Genomic DNA, 24,460 nt, shown 5'->3' with positions numbered 1-24,460 from the left:
GTCAAAGAAATTACTACCCATGTTTCCCCCCAGGAGTGTTATGGTTTCAGTCTCAAAATTAGGCCTTTCATCCATTTTGAGTTTATTTTTGCACATGGTGTAAAAACAAAGTGGTCTAGCTTCATTGCTTTGCACGTAGCTGTCAGTTTTCCCAGCACCGTGTCGGGAGGAGACTGTCTTCTCCCCGTTGTACATTCTCGCTTCCTTCGTTGTGGACTGACTGTGAGCGCGGGCTTATTTCTGGGCTCTCTGTTCTGTTCCATTCATCTATGTGTCTATTTTTGTGTCAGTACCACACTGTTTTCATTACTATAGCTCTGTAGTATATCTTGAAATCTGGGGTTGTGATGCTTCCAGCTTTATTATTCTTTCTCCAAATTGCTTTGGATTGATTGAAAGTTTTTTTTTTTTTTTTTTTTTTTAGATTTTATTTGGGGATCCCTGGGTGGCTCAGTGGTTTAGTGCCTGCCTTCACCCAGGGCATGACCCCAGGATCCCGGGATCAAGTCCCGCATCAGGCTCCCTGCATGGAGCCTGCTTTTCCCTCTGCTGGTGTCTCTGCCTCTCTCTCTCTCTCTCATAAATAAATCTTTAAAGAATAAAAATATTTTATTTATTTGTTTGTTTCTTTGTTTATTTATTTATTTATTGAGGAAGAGTAGAGAGAGGGAGAGAGAGTACGCAAGAGCAGCGGGAGCAGTAGGGGCAGAGAGAAAGAGAGAATCTCAGTCAGATTCCCCACTGAGTGAGGGTCTCACCACCCTGAGATCATGACCTGAGCCGAAATCAAGAGTCAGACACTTAATTGACTGAACCACCGAGGCACCCCGCTTAACTGATTTTTTTTTTAAAGATTTATTTATTCGTTTAAGAGAGAGAGAGCGCACAGCAGTGGGAGAAGCAGAGGGAAGGGGAGACCAGCCGACTCCTCCTGACCTGACCCGAAACCAAGAGTCAGATGCCCAACCGACTGAGCCACTCATGTGCCTCTAGTCGATGTTCTAGTGAGTTCTTGGAGTCGATACCCTTACATTCCAACTACATAAATTAATTTTATTCTTAGAAACCTTCCTGAGGATATTTACATTTGTGACTAAGCAATTCTATCCTTTCCAGTAGTTTGGATATTTAAAGTAGGCAAGTTCTCTGGGTAAGAAGCAGATAGAGTCAGGTTTGCAAAGCTTAACAACGGAACTAATCTTGGTGGGCGACTCTTGTCTGATATCAAATTTCTTTTGGATTTCTTTGGAAATTTTGGTAAAGATCAAAGAAGAGTCTACTGAACGGTCTGGCTCTCAAAGATTTTTGTTGTTGTTTATTTAACCTCTGGTGCTTCCTCGCTCCTCCTCCGGCGCTCTCCTCTCTGCCTCCCGCGGGGCTCCTCACGGTTAACCCAGCAGCAGCCCTCGTACCTTTATAATCTGCGAGGCTGGATTATGCTAGGCCCGTGCTGGCGGATACAGTTCCAATACTTCATGGCCCAGTCACTATGTAAAAGACTTTGCGGAGCTATTGCACACTCACCACATCATTTCCTACCTTCCATCTGGTCCTTGCGGAAGGTAAGCAGGGAAAGGCTTCCCAGGCGTTGCCTGTTACCTAACGGTGTGTTAATAACAAAAGGCTACAAGTATAAACAAATCCCTGTCTCCTTGCTAACTGCCAGTTAGCGAATCCTGGCTCTCTTCCCTGCTTATTGAACATGCAAACTCATACGGACCCTTCCTTATTTACGTAGTGTGTCAGCGTATTTATTTTCAGACTGATGGAGAGAGGTTGTACTCTTCTTGGCTTTTCCAAGTACAAACCCTTTCACCCAAACATGCAGAATCTTTAATAAACATCTGCGATTTTCCCCCTTGGACGGTGTTCACTAATATTTTCACGATCCAAAGGGCTATTTCTTTTCCAATAGCATCTTTTCCAGTCCACCTTGACATTTTAACAGCTAGGTTTTAAAAATAAACAGAATTGTCTAGTTTTACAGTGCTCACAGTGTTCAGGCCGGAGATGTGATACTGTTTTCTTTGCTGACTGTGCCTGCATTCCCAGAACTCGCTGCAGGAATGGCATTCAAGACCGTGCTGATTGGAGTGATGAAAATTTATGTGAATAGAAGGCTTTTCTAATCATTGTTTTGGAAAAGCTAAAAACTGTTATTAGTTACCTTAAGACCTCACTCCAAAAAAATTTTTTTTGACATATGTGTCTTATTGGAGGGGAGAGGAGCCTCCTGAAGCATGAATCCAGTGTTATGTAATGGAGAAAAGTATGATTAGTAGAAATCAGACCCAACCTTTAGTGACCTTCAGCCCATTTCTAAACTTGCTTCCAAATTTTAGAATGTAGTTTTCTGTCCTGTGCACCGCAGGATTATTACGGGTATGACGTAAGTGTACTCTAGGTCTATTATTTCAATAAATAAAAGGCATTAATCCTAAGAATTTTCAGATCAAAATTTGATATTGATCTCTTCATTAGCATAGCTCTGGTTCAGATTCAGCTGAAAGGTGGTTTGGCCCAGGGCTAGTCTTAAGAGTAGTGGACCACAGCCAGCATGTGGTGACAGCATCCAAATGATCAACCAGATGAGAATCATCTGCCCCTCTAGTCTCCCAGGGCTTAGAATTCTTGAGGTCAAAAGATCAAACCTAGGTTTGAATCTCATGCTGCCACACAACAGGCTGTGTTGACCTGAGACCTCTTGAAGATGGTTTCCTTGTCTCTACAAGGCGGCTCTTTTGGGGGAATTATTATGACAGCCAAAGTGATTATATATAAAACAAGTGATACAGGGCACCTGGGGGCTCAGTCGGTGAAGCGTCTGCCTCTGGTTCAGGTCATGATCCCAGGGTCCTGGGATGGAGCTCCGCCTTGGGCTCCCAGCTCAGTGGGGTCTGCTTCTGTCTCTGCCTCCCCCTTCCCCCCTGCTCATGCTTTCTCAAATAAATAAAATCTTTAAGAAAATAAAACAAGTGGTAGAGCTTAGCATACAAGAGCCACAGGGATTGTGTCAATTAAAGGAAGACTGTAAGGCTGTGGGTTCGTTGTAGTATTGCTCACAAGTACGTGCTGTCCTGCGCTGAGGGAGTATTGGATTTCCTCAGTCCTCACGGCCATCAGACTGGACTACGTACCTGACTTTCTCTAACGAAATCATCACTTCCCAACGCTAAGTGCAGAGCCAGCTGGTCGTCTGCCCTCTTCTCCCTTTGCTGAGACTAGCAATGTTCAGATTAGATGCTACTCCTGGAGTAGAGTGGAGCCCAACCGCAAGCAAACCACAAACATCAAGTGTGTCAAACAAATCTCTGTAGCAACGAAAATCTTAAGTCCTTTGTGACTGCAGCATGACCTTGTTTATCACATTGAAGGTATTCCAAGAAAAGCCTTTATTACTCTATAGCCACTAACACGCACCATTTTAAAAATGGACCAAAGAATAGACGTTTCTCCTGATTGTCAGAAACCGCGTACAGGCAAACAGGATTAAGCCTGGCCAGCATCTGCCAGAAGTTGCCCTGCATGGGCCCAGCTGGGAAGTCTCCTGCACTTCTCTAGCGCCATCCTGTACAGATTAGGGCAAACGCCTGGGAGGACAGAGTGGCGCTCTGCACACGCCCGGGTCAGCCTGCAGTTTTCACTCCAATATCTTGGGAGGAGTTGAGAACAACCTGGAACTTAAAAATCTCACTTCCTCAAAGGATAACCAGGGGACCTCAGTATCAGAATCAGCCGGGAGCTGATGAGAAACGCGAACCCGAGGCCCCACTCCAGGCGTTCCCAATCTCTGGCTCCTTCAGCCACTCCATTTGGGCAGTTCCATACAAGGGACATTTCTAACAGCTCTACAAGCGACCAAACGATCCACCACCTTCTCCGCCAGGAAGCAGAGTGTTCCGGATAGAGGCCGCCCATTAGCCTGGGACCTAGAGTGAACGTGTAGCAGAGGCCGTGACAGGAGTCTGGAAACATGTACTACTTCCTTGTAATCTTGTGAACCATGGACTGAGGTCCTTGTTACTGTAGCAGTGTACTTTAACATGCAGATACACATCTTCTGAAGAGAATAAAATGTTAAAGAATGCAGATACTATTTATACAAGTATTTCATTTTTGGTAGTTGACCTACAGTGACTTTTAGATATAGCTGCGTGGTATCCTCATAAAGTAGTTGCAAATTGTTATGTAAATTAAAAATGAATTCTTATTGCTGCAAGTAGAAACTAAGACAGCTTATTTGGCCTTGATGCAGATGACATTTATTTTAATTGCCATTTGTAAATTTTTAAGTTACTTCAACATTATGATTGCTAATACAATTTTAAGTAGTCTTATATCTGGGATGATGGAACCATTCTGTATCCTGATAGAGGTGCAGGCACGAGTATTATGTGTTAAGTTTCTTACACCTGTATATGTAAACTTTACTGTATTATCTTAAAAAGCAGATTTTTCTTTAAAGAGAAAAAAGTAGCCTTATTAAAGTTGAAGACGAGGTAACATTCCCCCTACAAACACTACTTTTTTTCAGGTGTCTTAGAGAATATCCTACAAGGAAGGGAGTTAATTTGATTAACTTTCACTTTTTAAAAATAAACTTGGGTTACAAGTAGAAAATGAAGCTACTAATTCCTACTTCAGATGGACGATTAAACGAGATAATTAAGTGCAATAATATGTTAAAGGCACTTAGTATGTACTTACAATATAGACAATATTAAGAGAAAAAAACTTGCTCACCTACTAAGGAATATACCATTCTTTATAACTGAACTTATTACATAAATCACTGTAGCCCTGAGGATTGAACAAAAGTTTTAAAACATGAAAACTATGGACCACCTTTGTTACGTTAGACGGCCATTTAAAATCTTTAATCAAATTTCATCAAAGATTATCAGCCAGATTACATGCCATGATTAGCTTTCTATAAACAACCTTGTTTCTGTGTACAAATCAGTGTCAATGAAATAAAAAAATAAAACCGTATCCTAGGCAAAGAACTTTATTAACCTTGTTTCAAACTTTATTCCCAGGCTTCTTCAGCTTAATTAGCTGCAAAGAATGAATTGTGTATAAGCAAAAACTGAAAAGAGCTGCAGTGTCCAAGGGGCTTGGGCTTAAAAATATTAGAGATCTAGATTTTATCAGATCCATGAACAAAATTTTAAAAAGCAGTCATAATATAAAATAGCAGCTCCCAGTAACTTCTTCAAGTTTTATCTTCTTCAGAAGTTGACTCAATTCAGTTTGCTTCATTCTTGGAAGCTTCATCAAAATTCTCCACAAGATCTAGAAAAAGAAAAAAAAAAAAAAAAAAACTGAAAAAAACCCAAATCTACAAATCAAGTTTAAAAAACGCTTTCAAAATATATCCTACAGTTAAATCAGGATATACATTTAAATTTAAATACTTTATTTCAAAAAAAATAAATAAATAAAAATAAATACTTTATTTCCAATGAGACTACTACCCATTTGGCACATTTTCAAGTGTAGATTTTGGCATGTAATTAAGACAAGGGAAAGAGGGAAATTCACATTAATCTGCTTATGACATAAATACTGTGCTTAAGAAGTACGTACATACCCTCTCTGGTTCCATTTCACCCAAAGAACTAAGCAATGTTAATACAATTAGTTAATATGGGGGTCAGAACCAAAGAATACCATCACAAACAATGTGAAGCTTTCCAGGATTCCTAAAGGACACCTGTCTATGCAATACTGAAACATTTCAGTCTAGGGATTCTACTGCTCAATAAGCGTATCTTGCAACAAAACAAATTATCAAATACCAGCTAATATAGAAAAATGCCTCCTGATTGCCAAGAGTTTTCCCGATTTTATAAAGGAGGATTGTACCATTCCTTAAGACATCTGAATTTCTCCATGCCTTCTCATAAATTTATTGATCTCAAGTAGGAAACAGAGGTCATTCATCATCTACCAGTTATTCTACTTATGTGACAATATACATACTTATTTATTCAATATTTGAAGTTAGATACTTACACCTTCTTGGGAACCCAATCAGAAAAAGCCAAGTCTATAAACATAACTCCTAGTTAAAAAACATTGCATTATTATTTCCATTCTGAGCAAGGTTCCTGTGTTCCTTTCCTGTCCTTTACCTTATAACCCCTTCCTCCAAGATAGTCTTTCCGGCAGTAAAAAGATTTGTTACTCTCCCTTGTTAAGATTCTTTAGTTTAACTGTAAATAAAGGTTCCTACCTGGAACTTCATCATCATCATCCTCTCCGGTAGCAAGTGGTGCTTTTCCATCCACGGCTGTGAAAGGGAAATGTACACATTACACATTTGTTAAGTCTGTGATAAACATTAACCAAAAGACCAGATGAAAAGTCAAATGTTACAACTTATGTTCATATGACAACAGTGACATTTGAGATTTCATCCTAAGTACTAATAACAACATGGTAGCCTAAGGTCTACAAATGAATCAGAATGCTATTAACAGCCAACAAAACAAATTCCATGCCCATCTTTTCAATCCCTCTGGCCCACCACAGGTCCTGAGGTGGTATAAAAATAGAGTACCCCCAAGGTACAAGTAAATCCACATAGCAAATTATGGTAAAGTTTCCCTAGGCAGGCAAAAATTAAGAGACTGTTTTCTCAAATATTGTTGTTTTGTGCACGGCATATAACAAAATACTTTCATCAAAAAATTAAGTGCCATTTTCTTAAGAAAAGACTATTAATACTGGGGGTGGGGGGAGGAGAAAGAGCACAAGCCAGGGGGAGGGGGGAGGGGGGAAGGGGAGAGGGAGAAGTAGAAGGAGAGGCAGACTCCCTGCTGAGCAGGGAACAGGATGCTAGGCTCAATCCCAGGACCCTGAAATCATGACCCTAGCCAAAGGCAGAGAGATGGTTAACTGACTGAGCCACCCAGGTGCCCCTCCACCTTCTTTTTAATACACAACAAAGTAAACTATTCTTGGGAGTTGAGAGTTCACAGTACTAGCACTATCAGATTTTTTTTTTTAAAGATTTTATTTATTTATTCACGAGAAAAACAGGCAGAGGGAGAAGTAGGCTTCCTGCAGGAAACCTGACACAGGACTCTGGGATCACGCCAAGCCAAAGGCAGACGCTCAACTGCTGAGCCACCCAGTCATCCCCCCTTCAGATTTTCAATGGGATACTTCCAAAGCCTATTTTAGCCCTGAAGGCCTTTGACTTACCTAGAATTTCTTATGCCTCTCAGTGTGACACACAAACACCAAAAACAAAAAAACAAAAAAAAACCAAAAAACCCCCCAAAACTATGTCTATATAAAACATTAAAGGAGAAAGAGTGAATGCCTAGAAAAACATGGATGACTAAATAACAGACCATATAATAAACCTGTCTTGCTTCTACATTGCCATTCTTCAAAATTTTAAATAGAGGACCACAGCATAAAGTAGCTACATCTCTCAATGCACTTACTCAACAACAGGATTTTCTGCCCTGATCAAAATCCTTGTATTAAAAATACCCAAATAATGCCAGTCCAATTCTTAAACATTACTGGTAATACCAGTAATGGTAATTTACCAGCTGTAAATATGACTAAAAAATTTGACAAGTTATAATGTATCTTAATGAATTCTAAACTATCACTTATCAAAAAAAACAAAAAATCAATATATTCATCATTTCCAGCTGGTAAAAGTAAAAAATTTTAGATCTCTAATCCATAGGAGAAAACAAATATTACACTGAATCCAGTATAATGATCACAGCATATTAGTTAACTTATTGAACACACTAAGAACACCTGCTTAGAAGTCATTGTAAGGGGTGCCTGGGTGGCTCAGTTGGTTTGCCGCTGCCTTCGGCAGGAGTCACAATCCTGGGGTCCTCCCTGCTCAGCTGGGGGGGATCTACTTCTCCCTCTCCCTCCCCCATCTCAACTCATGCTTGTGCTCTCATATGAATGGGTTAAAAAAAAGTCATCGTAAAAATTGTTACTTTTTAGAGGAAAACTGGCATTTCCAAATGTAGAGATATTCATATCTACTTGAGATCTTAGAAATTTACTGATAACTCAGTAATCCTGGGCAAAACCACTACTGGAAACTTACATTGTTTGGGCAGAGCTTCAGCCAGTCTTCTTAAACTAGTCAGACTGTCTGCACCAAGCTGGTTTAAGATACTGGGTAGCATTTCTGTCAGCTGCTTTGTCTCAGCATGGCCTGTAATGGTGAAAGTGTTCGCTGCCAGCGATGCCTGAACTTTAGGGTTGTTAAAATGGATCACTGTTCCTTGGTTTGTGAACATATTCACCTACAAAGAAAAAAAAAATTTGATTAGCAACATCCACCAAAATTTTTCAAAAACCAAACATTCTATTAAGAAAAAGCTGAGGACTGGATAACTAATCTACTACCTCACAGTGAAGCACAGGTTATATTTTGTCTAGAATGAGAAGTGCACTCTAATTGCTTTCAGATTTAGCAATTTCCCTAATATTCACTAGTGGAGTGGAAACCTACTTTAGAGGGATATGAAATTCTCTGATAGGATTGGAAAAAAAAAAAAAAACTTAATGTATAACCATTAAAAGCTTTTCCCAACGACATCATTTTTTTTTTTTTTTAAAGATTTTATTTATTCATGAGAGACAGAGAGAGAGAGAGAGGCAGAGACACAGAGGGAAAAGCAGGTTCCATGCAGGGAGCCTGACGTGGGACTCGATCCTGGGACTCCAGGATCACGCCCTGAGCTGAAGGTGGTGCTAAACTGCTGAGCCACCCTGGGCTGCCCATGACATCTTGTTTTATAAAGAAATAAAATTTGACACTTACTTCTTCAATACCAGAGATATTGTTTACCCCTAACTTCTTTAAGGAGAACTGAAGTTTTTTATCATCTGCTGTAGCTGTTCTATGAACCACCTTCTTCTTTCGGCGAGCAGTTCCCTAGAGCGAGGAGAAAAGAAAACAGCACACATATATACCATACGACAGACATTTTCAAAAAGAAAGTTTGTAATTCCTTCCTGATCTTTGGATCTGTTTAAGAAAATTACCATAAGCACAAACTTCTAGGCAGCAAGTAGGCAATGACGGAAGCCTAAAGAAGGTTAACAAAGGAATCGTCTAGAAATCCTTAATAACTTCTAAGCTTCTAATTTTGTCATATATAAAAGAATGACTTTTTCCCAGTGCTACTTTTTAGAATATCTGCTCTAGAAGTCATCAAAGAGGTGGCATGTATCAACCTAAATTAAGCCTCAACTAGAAGTTCCAGGTCCAAAACTATTAATCTTTTGTTTTTAATTAATGAAAAATCAACATCCATTAATATTCACGGGCACGACAGTATATGGACACATCCAAAGGAGTCTATATACAGACTTCTATAATACCTAAGAGTAAAATCTTAACCCACAAGTCCTTTACATGATCTGCCCTGCCCCTACTAGGCTGTTTTTGACCACATCTCCTATCACACATTCTCATCTTTAGCCAAATAAAACTCACAGTTCCTTCAATAGGCCAAAAAAGAAGCTTTGCACATACTGTTCCTTTCTTCCCCTACTATCTGCATTGGTTCCCTCCCTTACTACAGAGCTCTGGTCTTATTTCATCTTATCAGGGGTCTTTCCCACCACTCGATGTAAAAAAGCAAATTTTACAGTCACCATCTTTTATCTATCCAGCTTTATTTTTCTTCATAATAAATACTACTATACGAGATAAATGTATTTTATTGTCTCTCTCCGCTAGATAGAATGTAACCTTCTTAAGAGCTTCCATTCTGTTTACTGCTCTGAACGATACTGAGAACAGTGTCTGGCTCACTGAAGGCACTTAGTAACTTGGTGAAGGAATAAATACAGGCTTCAAGAAAACTTGTAGCCCCTTGTACTTATAGACAAGTCTCCAATCTCCTCCTCCTCAAACATATCCTATAAACCTTCAAAAGTAGGCAAATGTGACTCTCAATTTCTGATTAACATTCTTTAATAAATACTCTCAAGAACTCTTTTATATATGTATAGATTAAGCCCTTTACATGATACATAAAGCTCTTTATGGAAACGTTACCACCCACATATCTCAATATACCCCAACCCCCATACCAATTCCTATTTGTCCTTTAAAACCCTGTTCAAATCACTGCCTCTTTTGTGCCTTCCCTAAACTTTGCAATAAACCGTCCCCAAGCAAAATCATTCCCATCTCTGTATTTTGAAAGGCTTCTACTACACTATGTATATTCCACTATGAAAAACAGACTTTAAAAACAAAACAAAACACACTTTAAAAAAAAAGGATAACTATCTCCCCTACTAGCGTTAAAATCCCCTTAGGGACCATAAATTTCTTAAATTCCATATTCCCAGAAATGAGTACAGTTAATGGTTTAAGTAAATGATAACTGAACTGAACAAAATATCAATAGCTACAAAAAATACTGGCTACCAACCCTCCCCAAAACCTTCCAGAATAAAAATCACTTTCACGTGGTCATGTAGGTATCTGGCAAAGAATTCTAACAGACATTCTAAACAACTACTATAAGATTCTAAAAAACAAACACACCTCCTGTAGATTCCACACACTTCATATCCGTAGAGTTTAATTTTTACTCATATAATTTACTATCAATGCTCTGATCGGATAATGAATAACGTTCTTTTATACCATTTATCTGAAAGTACCTAACAGATTTCTCTAAAGCAAAACTAACTCACCGAATTTCACATCGAATAATAAAGATATTTCTTAAAAGGTAAAGAAGTTATTTCCATATTACAATGACATAAGCATTTCCTATACTAACTGAAGTTCAATCTCACATCAACCTTAAGAATCTAAAAAACCTAGACTTCCCTTGCCCTAGAATGTTTCTCACAGCTAAAGAGGGATGATCAGAGTAACAACAGAAAGAAAGCACACAAACACATTATTCAGATTATTTCTTGTGAAACCTGTACTAAGAGATAGTTAAAAACCCTAATACAAGAACATCCAAACACTGACCCACAAAGAATATAACGAGTTTTTCTGGGACCTGAGGGCCACACCCAGCTCTTAACAATTGCTAAGAAAAAAGCAACACCTACTACTTGTTAATGGGCAGGTGCAGATCCTGAAGACTACTGGCTTCAGGAAAGGGAAAAGATCAGGATACATTCATTGTTGGCGGTCTGTAATTTCACAGCTGCACCTCTCATCATTTAGGCCTATGTGCAACTTTTGACTATTTCACAGAAGACTTTCCTTGAAGGCAAATGCTTAAAATTGGAAAAAACTAATAGGTAATAACCTTGTCCCAGGGAAGCTTTACAAGTTTTACCAAGCTGAAGACCTGCTCTGTTCCAACAGGCTACCACACCCTGTTAAACACTAGGAATGTGCTAACACAACGCAAAATACAACCAAGTACATCTCCGTGGGGGAGGGGGGGGCTTCTGAGTTAGGTAAATTACTCAGAAAACAATCTAAAAAGTCCCAACTACAAAAAAGTATACCCTTGGATCAGTATCCAGCAGGAAAAATCAATTACCCAAAAACTTACCTAAAAACCTACCAAATACTCTCATTCTCTCAGTTTTAGCACATTTACAAAGTCAAAATGGAAGGGTTAGTTGCTTAGGTAATTATTTTCAGATCCACAGTCACTGCCCTTAAAATCTGTGACATACCTTTAGCAAAAGGTTATCTTCCAAAATGTCCTAGAAAATGCCCAACTACTCTGGATTGCGTTTAGGTAAGAAGGCACGATAGGAAGGCCTTAACTTGAAAGAGACACAAACCTCTATTAAGGACAATTATCACCCAGAGGCTTGTGTTACAAACTACAATTTAAAAGATAAGTGGAACTCAAGTCCCGACTTACTGCATCTAAAAAAATAAAAAATAAATAAATAAAAAAGCAAAGCACCGAAGGTATACAAACTTCGGGCCAAAACGAGAGTGTGAGAGCCACAAGGATTGCCTGACCCCAATGATACATCTTCTCACTAAGGAAACACGATCGTTCTACCGAGACACCGACACTGAAGACACATTTTACCCGGGAGCGATAAGTGCTCTTTCCATCCGGACTCCTTTTCTTTTCACTGAACACACGCATGTCCCACGGACACGCTCCCTCGTGCACCGCATGTCCCACGGACACGCTCCCTCGTGCACCGTGTAACCCCGCTTCCTCCCCTCCCCCGCCCTCGCCCTGCTGGCTCCACGAAATGCCCTGAAATGCCCTCTAGAGACGGTGACAAGCCAACGATGCAAGGAAAGCAAATACAAAACCTAAAAAAAAAAAAAAAACCAGCAAAAAAAAAAAAAAAAGAGCAAGTCCCCCAAAGGCCCCCCAAACATTAAAACTTAAAAAAACAACAAACAAACAAACCCCGAGAAACTATTAAAACTTACTTTCCCACCAATGCGCACTTGTGCTTGCAATTTGGCGAGTTTCTCCTGGTTCATGATAGTTTCTTTCATCTAGAAAAACAGGAAACCCTCAGCGAGGAAGCGTCTGGTTCACTCTAGCATTCCACGCTCGTTATTTCCCAAGACACCATCGGGGGAGGGGGAAAAAGAAGAAAAAAAAAAAAAAGGAGTCCTGAACAGGCCGAGGCCTGACTTCCCAGGGCACCCCGCGGGGCTCCGTGGAGCCCCCGCCGAGCTCCCCGGCCCCGCCCCCGCAGGCCCCGCCCCCCGCGCGGCCCCCGGCCCCGCCCCCTCGCACGGCCCCGCCCCCCGCGCGGCCCCCGGCCCCGCCCCCCGCGCAGCCAGCAGCCCCAGCCCCTCCCCCCCGCCCCCGCCCCGGCCCCGGCCCAGCCAGGGCCTCCCCGGCCCGGCCCGGCCCGGCCACTGTCCGCAAAGCCTCGCGGTACCTGAGGCTCCTGTCCTCGGGTCCCGCCGCGAGGTGGAGGAAGAGACGGCGTCGCCTCGCCCCCAGGGCAGCCGCCCCTGGCTCGCCCTCGCCCCCGAGAGTCAGCCTGAGCGGGGGCGCCCGTCCGTCGCATCGCCTTGCTCTCCTCAGCCCTGTCCCTCCCTGTCTCGCTCCTTCCGGGCACTTCCCGCCCCCGTTCCCGTCCTCCTCCCACGCCGGCGTCCAGAGCCTTTTTGTACCTTGTTGGAGCGCAAATGGGACCGCGCGGGGGACTAGGGTTGGCGCTCGGGGGGTCTCAGGCGGACCAGCTGAGGTTAGGCGCACACACGCGGGGACGCAAGATGGCAGCTAGAGGGAGGCCGGAAGTGACGCACCGCGGCTTCCGCCCGAAGTCCGGAAGCGGGCTTTGCCGCGAGCCGCGCGCTCCGCTGCGCACGCGCGCCCGGGGCCCCGGCGTGGGTGGGCGCGGGTGGGCGGGGCGGGACGGGGCGGGCCCCGCGGGGCTCCGAGTGCGGCGGCGGCCGGGCCACGACTGAGCCTCCCGGGTCGGCCCTTTGCACGGTTGGGGTTGAGTGGGTCGGCCCGCGGGCCCGCCCTTCCCGCCGTCGGGAGCGGGAACGCGTGGGGCTCCCGGCGTGCGCTCCCGCGGCCCCTCTCGCTGGCTGCGGCTCGGAGCCCTCGTCCGAGGGTCGCAGACGCTCCCTCTGCGGCCGGAATCCGCCTTTTTTCAAGACGTTTTGCCGGAACCGGGTCCAGGTCAGCGGATCGTGCCTCCCCGGACGAGGCGGCGCGGCGGGCTGCAGGACCCCGCTCTGCGGTTGCTGGCGAGCGCCTTGGGGCGCGTCCCGGGCTGGGGCTTCCAGCGGGCGCCGCGGGCTGCGTGGGCTCCGTGGGCTCCGAGGGCCTGGGCGTGGAGCCGGGCGATGCGAGTGTCAGCGCAGCAGCCCCCCCCCCCGCCCCCCGCGTGCGGGACTCTCTCATTTCTTTTTTGTTGTTTACCAAAAACTTGGCTCCTTGATATCAGTGGGCATGGATTTTACAATGAACAAGTGTTGAACACATTTTCTTTTTTTTTTTTAAGATTTTATTTATTTATTCAAGAGACACACAGAGAGAGAGAGAGGCAGAGACACCGGCAGAGGGAGAAGCAGGGAGCCCGACGCGGGACTCGATCCCAGGACCTGGGGTCACGCCCCGGGCCGCCGGCAGGTGCCTAACCGCTGCCCCACCCGCCCTGGGGCGTCCTCCGATCTTGTTTCCTAACTGCGCAGTCGCAGTCAAAGGAGAATTTGTGCCCGGTGTGTTTGGAGGCTGAATTCCTGGCGCGGCAGTGTCCAGCTTGGGATCGCAGCGCTGTGCGCCAGCCTCTTCGTGGTCTTCGCCATGAGGCTCTTGCAGGTTACAAAATGAGCCCAAGAGCTCTCCTCTCCGGGGAAAATACAGTTTCTAGGACAAAGGGGACCTCGTGGGTGCAGATTCTGTCCAATTAAAATGAATCTTTCTGTTTTGGGATACTTTTCACGTGTAAATCTGTTACAATGTAGCGTCTCTAAGAAAAATAGGACAGCTGCCTTGCTTTTTTTTTTTTTTTTTAAGGGTAAGTGTAGCAGTTGGTATTTTCTTAGGAAACAATGTTGCTCTTCTCTTAAACAGGAGTCAAGGTGAGTACAGAAGAAAGAGGAGCCGTTAGGCTAAGTGGGTTACTGTAAAGGTCAAAGTGACCGCCAGCATCATTCAGTGCAATGTGCAAATGTGCAAATATTGCAAAATGTATAGAAATACGCCCCTTTGGGGGATGCCTGGGTGGCTCAGGCGGTTAAGCGTTTGGCTCAGGGCAGGATCCCGGAGTCCTGGTCATCGAGTCCCCGTTGGGCTTCCTGCTCCGCGGGGACCCTGCTTCTCCCTCTACACTCCCCCTGCTTGTGCTCCTGCTCTCTCCCTCTGCATCACATAAATAAAATCTTTATAGTTATTTTTTTGAATTTATTCATGAGACAGAGAGAGAGGCAGAGATATACAGGAGGGAGAAGCAGGCTCCATGCCAGGAGCCCTACGTGGCACTTGATCCCGGGACCCCAGGGTCACGGCCTGGGCCAAAGGCAGGCGCTAAACCACTGAGCCACCCAGGGATCCCCACATAAATAAAATCTTAAAACCTCCCCTTTTTCCATCTTTGTTCAGGAACACATTCCCAGCCCTCCTTCTTCCATGTTATACTGAGGGCATTTGAAACTTTCAAGTCATACAATGTTTTTTTGAGCATTTACATAAATACACCATTCTTTCACCTACCTGTCACCTGATTGACCTTTTAAATACCTGTTTTTCAGGTAATATCCCAGGTTATTTTTAATTTTCCTTTGGTTCCCACTTGTCCTGGGCTTTTCTAATTTTTAAGACTCACCATGTTGAAAATCATGAAAGGTCCCCTAATGGGAAGAAGAGAATTTTGATTTTTGACTTCTGCTGCGACATTCTGTGAATGGTTAGGAAATCCAGATTCTGAATATTTACATTCTTATGTATAAGAATATTTATATTCTTAGTAATGTATAAGAATATTTATATTCTTAGTAATGTTTATATACCAGTCTTTTAAAAAAGTAATTGAAGGTTGTTTTTTTTAACTCCAGAAAAAAGTTACTATCTTAGCGATGACAAGAATAATTCACAATATCTATGGCAAATACGAGTTAGTAGTTCCCACACTTAACTGCTGAGCTTGAACAAACTCAAGGATTCAACATGACCTCGGTCAATAGATAGGCAAGAAAGGGGAAACCTGTGTGCTCGCCTTTGTTTACAGTTTGTGGTCTAATCAAAGTCCATGAATCGTTTTCACCTCTCAGTTGGACTTAAGTTGGCTTCGACCCAAACTCAAATACATACTTGATGTAATGATTTTGTGCCCATTTTGTGCCCATTTTGACCCACGGAAGGGTATTGGGAATCACTGTGGTTCTAGTTGCCTTGTGATCTGGCCCTTGACTGATAGCCACAATGGACCTTTTGTCTGTTTCTACATCTCCTTGAACTTCTAATACCCCCACTTTTGTTCAGTTACTGTCTGCAACTCATGTAGCTTTTGGTTTAAAAGTCTCCGGAAAGCCTTCTCTGACACCCTCAACCCCATTAAGTTACATCCATCGTTGTTATTTTTAGTTGTGGTACTTTATTAAATGTAAAATGATAGATTGATAATCTTGTTGAGTTCATGGAGAATTGAACCAGGAGTCTTAATAACAACTTCTAGGTTGATGTTGAGTGTTGGCTCTTTGACAGTTGGATCTTCACGGAAATCTGAGGAGGTAGTTTCTTCCCGTATTACTGCTCATATCACTGGCCGTCTAACTAATGCTTAAAGAGTTGAGGTGTGAAGATTGACACCACTTCATTTACCCTCCATCAGCTGTACCATCTCTGTGCATCTGAATCTGTAAATTTTGCCTTTCTTGCTGTTAACACACAGAAGAGGGGATCCCTGGGTGGCTCAGCGGTTTGGCGCCTGCCTTTGGCCCAGGGCACGATCCTGGGGTCCCGGGATCGAGTCCCACGTCAAGCTCCTGGCATGGAGCCTGCTTCTCCCTCTACCTGTGTCTCTGCCTCTCTCTCTCGGTGTCTATCATGAATAAATGAATAAATAAATATTTAAAAAAAACACAGAAGAAATATTCCCTCCACTTGTACGTTTGTGCATTTCATATAGGACCTTGATTCTTCTGTTAAATCCCTCTTATATCTGTTTTCCCCCTACAACTAGGTCATTCCACCAGTATGCTAAAATGCCTCCCTTTCAGGTGTTTCAGAAGAAAAACCAAAAACTTTTTTTGATCTCTATTCTGCTCCAGCCACTACTTAATTTTGGTGTTTCCTTTTATAGCAAAATCTCTCCAAAGAATTGTCTAAACCTCCATCTTGACAAATCTGAAAGGCAAATTCTTAGTTCTCATTTTAGCCTTTAGGTAGCATTTGACACACCTGGCTACTTGTACATTTTTTAAATATTTTCTTCTCTAGGCTCCCAGAACATCTCGCTTCCTGGGGTGTCTTACTGACACCTCAGTCTACTTTGCTTTATCTTCTTTCTCTGCCTTCTAAATATTAGAGTTGGATACATTTTAGTCCTATCTTTTTTTCTACCTATACTCTTCCTAAGTCTTTTCATTCAGTCCCATGGCTTTAAATCTTAACTTTATTTTGCTAAGTCTCAAATTTATACTGCCAACCCTAACTTTTTGATTATCAGACTGAATATCTTTCTTACATTGTTGTGGAAAACTTCAAGTACATAGCACAAATAATATAATGAACTTCCATAGACCCACTACACGCATCAGCAGTTATTAAATTAATACGTATTTATTTCAGAAAACTTATATAAGATCACTCTGGAAGAAAGATACAGAAAGTTGAGTGCTAGGAAAGGGAGGAAGAGGAGCAGACAAGGATTTTTTGTTTTGCAGGGAACGTTGATAGAGAAACAATCTTGTGTGAAGATGGGGAGAGAAAACAGCTAAAATGTGCTTAAAAAGAAAAGATTTACTGAAGTCACAGGGATTATCCAAAACATCTTTTTTTTTTTTAAGTTTATTTTTCTTAGTAATTTTTATACCAAATGTGAGGCTCAAACTCAGGACCTCAATATCAAGAGTCACATGCTAAAAAAAAAAAAAAAAAAAAAGAGTCACATGCTCCTCTGACCGAGCCAACCAGGTGCCCCCAAAGCATCTTCTAAAATCTCAGTTGCAAAAATAAAATATAAAATAAAATAAAATAAAATAAAATAAAATAAAATAAAATAAATAAAATAAAATCTCAGTTGCCTAATATACTCTATATTTCTGAGACCGGAGTGAAACCAAGGAGGTCAACAACTTTTTTATAATTAAAAAAATAAAATCTTTAAATGTTCACTTGGTGGGGGAAAAAAACCTACTGAAAATAAATTGCTCTTAGAATATACATTGCCTGCAGTCAGACAAGGATGATAAATGGGTACGAAGATCCTAGAACGTCAGTAATGAAAGCAAAGCATGATGAAAGTCTACATTATCCAAATTTTGCTGATCACCTATTTAGTGTACAGTTTATTATCTTCACCACGCTAAAATATTTTTAAGGGCTTTCATAGCTATATAATTCTCCCCGATCCTATTATCTTCTTAGTCTTTCAAATTGCTTAAGGTAATAAACTGAACACTTTATAGAGGCCAGTCTTCTTTCTTCTTGCCATGACTGCTATTCTTTATTAGTTGCAATTCAGTTTATCAGTGTTTATATGCTGAGAGTTTCCAGTATGTGCCTTCTTATAAACAGCATAAACCAAAGTGAGAATTGTATCTTACACTCTAGTAAAAGCAAGTGCTACAATGACGGTGGGTCAATATGGATGATGGACTTTGTTGCTAGGTTCAGTATTTTTGTTTTTTTGTTTTTTTGTTTTTTTGGGTTTTTTTAGTATTTTTGTATTAAAACTGATATGGCAACGAGGAAAAGGACTGACAAACTGGTAAACTTTAGTTGCTTTAGTGAGTATGTGGAGTTGTCATTTATAAAGATAGGAGAGGACTAGGCATATAAGGAACAGAGGAATATAAAGAACTTCAAGGAAATTAAATCAGATCCTGCAGAAAAATGTATATACTGGTTTATTTGTATGTCTTTTAAAAGTGACTGGAAAACACTCTCGACAAGATAGTAATATAAATCCGACGTCCTTTTAAATATATCTTCCAATTTAATATTTGCTAACTTTGCCAGCATCCAGCATCCTTGTTTGCTTTTCTTGGGAGTCCGAACTTGTATTTTTGGTTTAAAGAATAAGAGGGTTGTAGGAACAAGGAAAGTGATGTAGGAGATTGACACTCTACATTTTATATCATTTTGGAGCTGCAAAGGTAAATTACAGGTCCAAGTGGCTCAAACTTTGGTTTGAGAACAGGAAACTGAGAGCCACAGGAAAATTAAAGCTTTAAAGGTATGTCTTGGGGGCGCCTGGGTGACGTGGTGGGTTAATCATCTGACTCTTGGTTTTGCCTTAGGTTGTAATCTCGGGGTTCTGGGATTGAGCCTGGCATCAGGCCTCTGGCTCAGTGGGGTATCTGCTTCCTCCTCTGCCTCTCCTCTTTCCAACCCCTGCCATCCTGCTGGTGCTTGCTCTCTATCTCAAATAAATAAAATCTTAAAAAAAAAAAAAAAAAAAAGGATTGTCTTTCTGTCTCCTGCCCCTTAGCCTCGCTCTTGTGCCCTCTCTCTCTCTCTCTCTCTCAAAAAAGGTGTGTCCTGGAAGGAGGTGGGGCTAGTGCAAATTTAGCAAGTAAAAATAAACAGTTTGAAGCAACCTTTCTTGTTAGGCAGAAAATGCCAGCAGAGCATTAATTTTTCTAGTAGATTTTTAAAAAATTAAAAGTTAGCTTAAAAGTTAGCTATTAAAAAAAGCACTGTACCAAGTTTATAGAGACAAAGAGTCCAGCCCAGCTTTCTCTCCGTGTTTATAAGCTGAGCCACCTCCAGCAAGACTATCTCACACGGCCCTTAATTCAACCTGATTTTTTTTTAATTAAAAAAAAATGGTTTTGCCCTTTCTATTTTTTTAAAAGATTTTTAAAATTTATATTGTTTGAGAGAGAGAGGGAGAAGGAGAAGCAGACTCCCTGCTGAGCAGAGTCAGACATGGGACTCTATCCCAGGACCCCGAGATCATGACCTGAGCCCGAGGCAGATGTTTCACTGACTGAGCCACCCAGGCGCCCCTGCCCTTTGTATTTTTAGGTTACATTTAAGCACCTTTAAAGATGTATTCTGCACTTTATTGGGGAACTTTTTTTTTTTTAAAGCTTTTATGTGCTCAAAACAATGTGACTGTTGCGGAAACCAAATCTATAGACGTTTTAAAATTTAAACTGGGGTAACTTGGTGACTACCAAATTGTAACTGACTCACTTTCTTGTTTCAGTAGTTTGTCTTCTCCCCAAGCTCACATCCAGTGCTAGCCAGGACCATCACACATCCCCAGGGGGATTTCCTTCCATGGGCTGATGGCCTGTCTTAAAGTCTGCACCTTTTAGGTTTACTGTCAGGACACCCAGTGTTTATTTGTCAGATATATTACACTGCTCATGTATTACTTTTTCTTTTTCTGTTGTTTTTTTTTTTTAAACCAAGTTGTTAAGGTAGAAAATAAAAGACCAATATATAATTAGTGACTTCATTTGGTTAATAGAACTGTCCAGATTTCAAACCTAGAAGGCATTTCATTTTGTATATTCCTGTATCATTTGTCACTGATATAAAAAAGTGGGAAAAAACCCCAGAAGTAATCATTTCATTGTTTGCATTTGGGTGGTAGACCCAGTATTCTTGATATATGGTAGGATGATTACTTTTTTTTTTTTTTAGTTGACATATTTTTTTTTTAAAGTTGACCTATATGCAGACTTCTATTCCATATACATGTTAGGCTTGTTAAATTATTTTAAAATTGCATTGACATTGTGTAGATTAATTTGGGAAGCTTTTATATCTTTACTAATTGTATGAATCTGCTTTCAGTTGCAGTAAATAGATATGGCTATTTTTACAGGTATAATATAGGGAATTGGTGCTTAGAAAATTATTGAATGGGCTGGAAGAGTGGGCTTTAGCTTAGGCATCAAGAATGAGTCCCAGGGACGCCTGGATGGCTCGGCAGTTGAGCATCTGCCTTCGGCTCACAACCTGGTCCCAGAATCCGGGATCGAGTCCCGCGTCGGGCTCCTTGTGGGGAGCCTGCTTCTCCGTCTGTCTCTGCCACTCTCTCACTCTCTCTGTGTATCTCCTGAATAAACAAATAAAATCTTTAAAAAAAATGAGTCCCAGGATAATACTACAGAACATGACTATTAAGGGAGCTGATACTACCCATCAGGGGACGGAGAATCAATATGCTAGGACTAGAATTATTGATGTTAAGAATAGATGACTATAGGGGTGCCTGGTGACTCCATTGGTCAAGCATCCCGTCTTGATTTTGCCTTAGCTCATGATCTTGGGGTTCTGGGATTGAGCCCCATGTTGTGCTGCACGCTCAAGGGAGAATCTGCTTGATGATTCTCCCTCTTCCACTGCCCCTCCTCCCACTGGTGTTCTCTCTGTGTCAAATAAATAAGGAAATCTTAAAAAAAAAAAAAAAGACTACTTTAACCACAATGTGAGAGTCAAGAAGATACTGTATTACTCAACATCCACAAAGCCAATGACTGTGCTCTAGAAAGCAGCTGCAGAAAATACTAATATATTCACCACTATGCTCGCTAGCCAAAAAAAAACAAAGCAGCAGGAAAAAGGCTTTGGCCTTCTACACCAAATCTTACTTAAATGTACCCAATTGGCAGAAATCATTTACTTCAAGAACACTAAAACTGCAAGGGTATCTGGGAAATGTAGTTCTTAGAAAATGTTTTTAAAATATTTTCTTTATTTTAGGGGGCAAGGGATGGACGGGGAAGGAAAGGGCAAGCAGACTCTGCACTGCGCATGAAGCTTGACCAGCTGGATCCTACAAGCCCACATCAGACCCGAAGATCTGACCTGAGCCAAAATCAAGAGTCAGCTGCTCAACTGACTGAACCACCCAGGCACCCCTGGGAAATGTAGTTTTTAACTTTTCAAGATTTATAATATAGAAGTAAGCTTTATAAACAGATGCTGAATACCAACCTACCTTGTCCGTGAATATAGTGCAACTATTGTTTCAAATATCTTATGTATTTTATTATATATATATATTTAAAGATTTTAGTTTTAAGCAATCTCTACCCCCAACATGGGGCTTGAATTTAAAACCCCAAGATCAAGAATCTCATGCTCTACTGGCTGAACTAGCCAGGTGCCCATATTTTATTTATTTGTTCATTTAAATTCAGTTTGCCAACATATAATACCCAGTGCTCATCCCATCAAGTGCCGCCCTCAGTGCCCATTACCCAGTCTCCCCGTCACCCCACCCACTTCCCCTTCTGCAACCCTTTGTTTCCCAGAATCAGGAGTCTCTCATGTTTGTCTTCCTCTCTAAGTCTTCCCCACTCAGTTCCTCTCCTTCCCTTTTAGTCCCTTTCACTATTTCTTATATTCCACATATGAGTGAAACCATATGATAACTATCTTTCTCCGACTGACTGACTTCACTCAGCATCATACCCTCCAGGTCCATCCACGTTGAAGCAAATGGTGGATATTTGTCATTTCTACTGGCCGAGGAATATTCCACTGTATACATAGACCATATCTTCCCTATCCATCATCTGTCGATGGACACCGAGTCTCCTTCCACAGTCTGGCTATTGTGGACATTGCTGCTGTGAACATCGGGGTGCAAGTGTCCTGGCGTTCCACTGCATCTGTATCTTTGGGGTAAATCCCCAGCAGTGCAATTGCTGGGTTTTAGGGCAGATCTATTTTTAACTCTTTGAGGAACCTCCACACAGTTTTCCAGAGTGGCTGCACCAGGTCACATTCCCACCCACAGTGCAGAGGGCTCCCCTTTCTCCACATCCTCTCCAACATTTGTGGTTTCCTGTCTTGTTAATGTTCCCCATTCTCACTGGTGTGAGGTGGGATCTCATTGTGGTTTTGATCTGTATTTTCCTGATTCCAGGTGATGTGGAGTATTTTCTCATGGGCTTGTTGGCCACGTGTATGTCTTCTTTGGAGAAATGTCTGTTCATGTCTTTTGCCCATTTCATGATGGGATTGTTTGTTTCTTGGATGTTGAGTTTGATAAGTTCTTTACAGATCTTGGATACTAGCCCTTGATCTGATATGTCATTTGCAAGTATCTTCTCCCATTCTGTAGGTTGCTTTTAGTTTTGTTGACTGTCTCCTTGGCTGTGCAGAAGCTTTTTATCTTAATGAAGTCCCAATAGCTCATTATTGTTTTGTCTCCCTTGCTTTTATAGACATGTCTCGCAAGAAGCTCTGTGAGTTCAAATAGTTGCTCAGGCATCCATATTTTATGTATTTTAATTGAGATGACTTTTTGAAGATCTTGCACATGCTTTGTTAGCTGGATTCCCAGATATATTATAGTTTTTTATTTTTTATTTTTATTACATGTGGTTGGTATACAATGTTTATACTCTTTTTTTTAAGAATTATTTATTTATTTATGATAGACACAGAGTGAGAGAGAGAGAGAGGCAGAGTGTGTCACAGGCAGAGGGAGAAGCAGGCTCCATGCCGGGAGCCCGACGTGGGACTTGATGCCGGGACTCCAGGATCGCACCCTGGGCCAAAGGCAGGTGCTAAACCGCTGAGCCACCCAGGGATCCCTATACTCTTTTTTTTTTTTAACCTCTTTTATTTTGGATACTTATTTTAGATATTCCTGGTCTGTCAAATTTATCTGTACTACCTTTGTTAAATAGAAAAACATTAATTTTTTACTCCAAGGTGATCCAGTCATCAATTTACAGAAAACCCAAAGACAGAAAATCTGTTATTCTACAGAAGGAGGGTGGCTCAGTCGGTTGGGCATCCAACTCTTGGTTTCAGCTCAGTTCACGATCTCATGGGCCATGAGATCAAGCCTCACATCGGGCTGCTTGTGGATTCTCTCCCTCGGCCCCTCCCTCCCCTAAAATAAATAAATCTTAAAAAAAAAAAAAAAAGCTTAAAAAATTATTCCACAGAATACATTCAACAAAATTCAGATTATGAGAAATGATAATACAGTGTGATACTTCAACCAATACGTTTCTGGAAAAGGTGGTGGGGGGAAGGAGAAAAGGGAGATTCTAGGTAAAAAGAGACCTAAGAGACATGTTACAAAAAAACAACAAAAGAAAATAGGCAAAACTAGTGTATAGGGATGCATGCTTAGGTGATAATACCGACAAGGAAGTAATTATAAACATAAGAACAGTAGTTATTCTTAGGAGGGGAAAGGAGGCAGTCATTGGAAGGAGTGCATAGGCGATTGCTAGGATGGTGGGCAAAGGTCTATCTTGTGATCTTTGCAGTTTTCTGTATTTGCTATACTTCATAAGTTTTTTAAAAAGCAACACAGAACAATGTAAGATATAATACAAAGATATATTCATACTTGAGATCATATTTCAACATTACAGAGGTGTAATATAATGGGAAATAAATATTTGGTCTTTGTCCCAGATTTTTGGACCATAGCTCCTAAACCCTTGAAGTGGCAAGAGTGTCTTTTGTATCCTAATGAGATGACTCATGTGCTGGGGACCACTAGAAGAACTTCAGGATGGGGGAGATTGTCAGAAAGACCAAGGCATGATTAGCGGGTTGAGGATTGGAACTTTCAGTTCCACCCCTAAACTTCTAGGGAGTGGAGAGGACCTAGAAGTTAAGTTCAATCACCAGTGGCCAATAATTTAATCATTATCTAATCATTACGTAATGAAACCTACAGAGGGACTCCTAAACAACAGAGCTTGGAGAACTTTGACGTTGGTGATTATATCAAGGTGCTGGGAGGGTAACACAGCCAAAAGAGGGCTTACACATTCCAAAATCCCCCTTCCTCCATGTCAGGCCCCATGCATCTCTTTGGGTGCTCCTGAGTAACCTTGTAATAAGCCGACAAGCATATG

The 24,460-nt window shown here is 41.6% G+C and overlaps 1 protein-coding gene and 1 long non-coding RNA gene across 3 annotated transcripts; one reads left to right on the top strand and one right to left on the bottom strand.

The window, feature by feature from the left end:
* Positions 1-4,992: 4,992 nt before the first annotated feature.
* Positions 4,993-13,259, bottom strand: BTF3 (basic transcription factor 3). Of its 2 annotated transcripts, none has more exons than XM_072826789.1 (6): positions 13,103-13,259; positions 12,401-12,469; positions 8,822-8,935; positions 8,099-8,300; positions 6,239-6,295; positions 4,993-5,295 (listed from the first exon to the last, which is right to left on the bottom strand). In XM_072826789.1, the coding sequence occupies exons 2-6, from the start codon at positions 12,467-12,469 to the stop codon at positions 5,249-5,251; spliced, it is 489 nt and encodes a 162-aa protein (XP_072682890.1). In that variant the 5' UTR covers positions 13,103-13,259; the 3' UTR covers positions 4,993-5,248. The 2 variants fall into 2 exon arrangements, with proteins under 2 accessions (XP_072682890.1, XP_072682889.1); XM_072826788.1 differs by having other exon boundaries at positions 12,865-13,225.
* A 73-nt stretch (positions 13,260-13,332) lies between these two features.
* Positions 13,333-23,470, top strand: LOC140633780 (uncharacterized). The gene is made up of 3 exons (XR_012031372.1): positions 13,333-13,619; positions 21,327-21,528; positions 23,015-23,470. It is a non-coding gene; the product is annotated as an uncharacterized lncRNA (long non-coding RNA).
* The last annotated feature ends 990 nt before the right edge of the window (positions 23,471-24,460 follow it).

This window comes from Canis lupus, chromosome 5 (assembly GCF_048164855.1).
Source record: "Canis lupus baileyi chromosome 5, mCanLup2.hap1, whole genome shotgun sequence".
In the NCBI taxonomy this organism is placed as follows: Eukaryota; Metazoa; Chordata; class Mammalia; order Carnivora; family Canidae; genus Canis; species Canis lupus.
The sequence above is the reverse complement of the archived record's forward strand: the minus strand, read 5'-3'. Positions and strand labels throughout refer to the sequence as shown.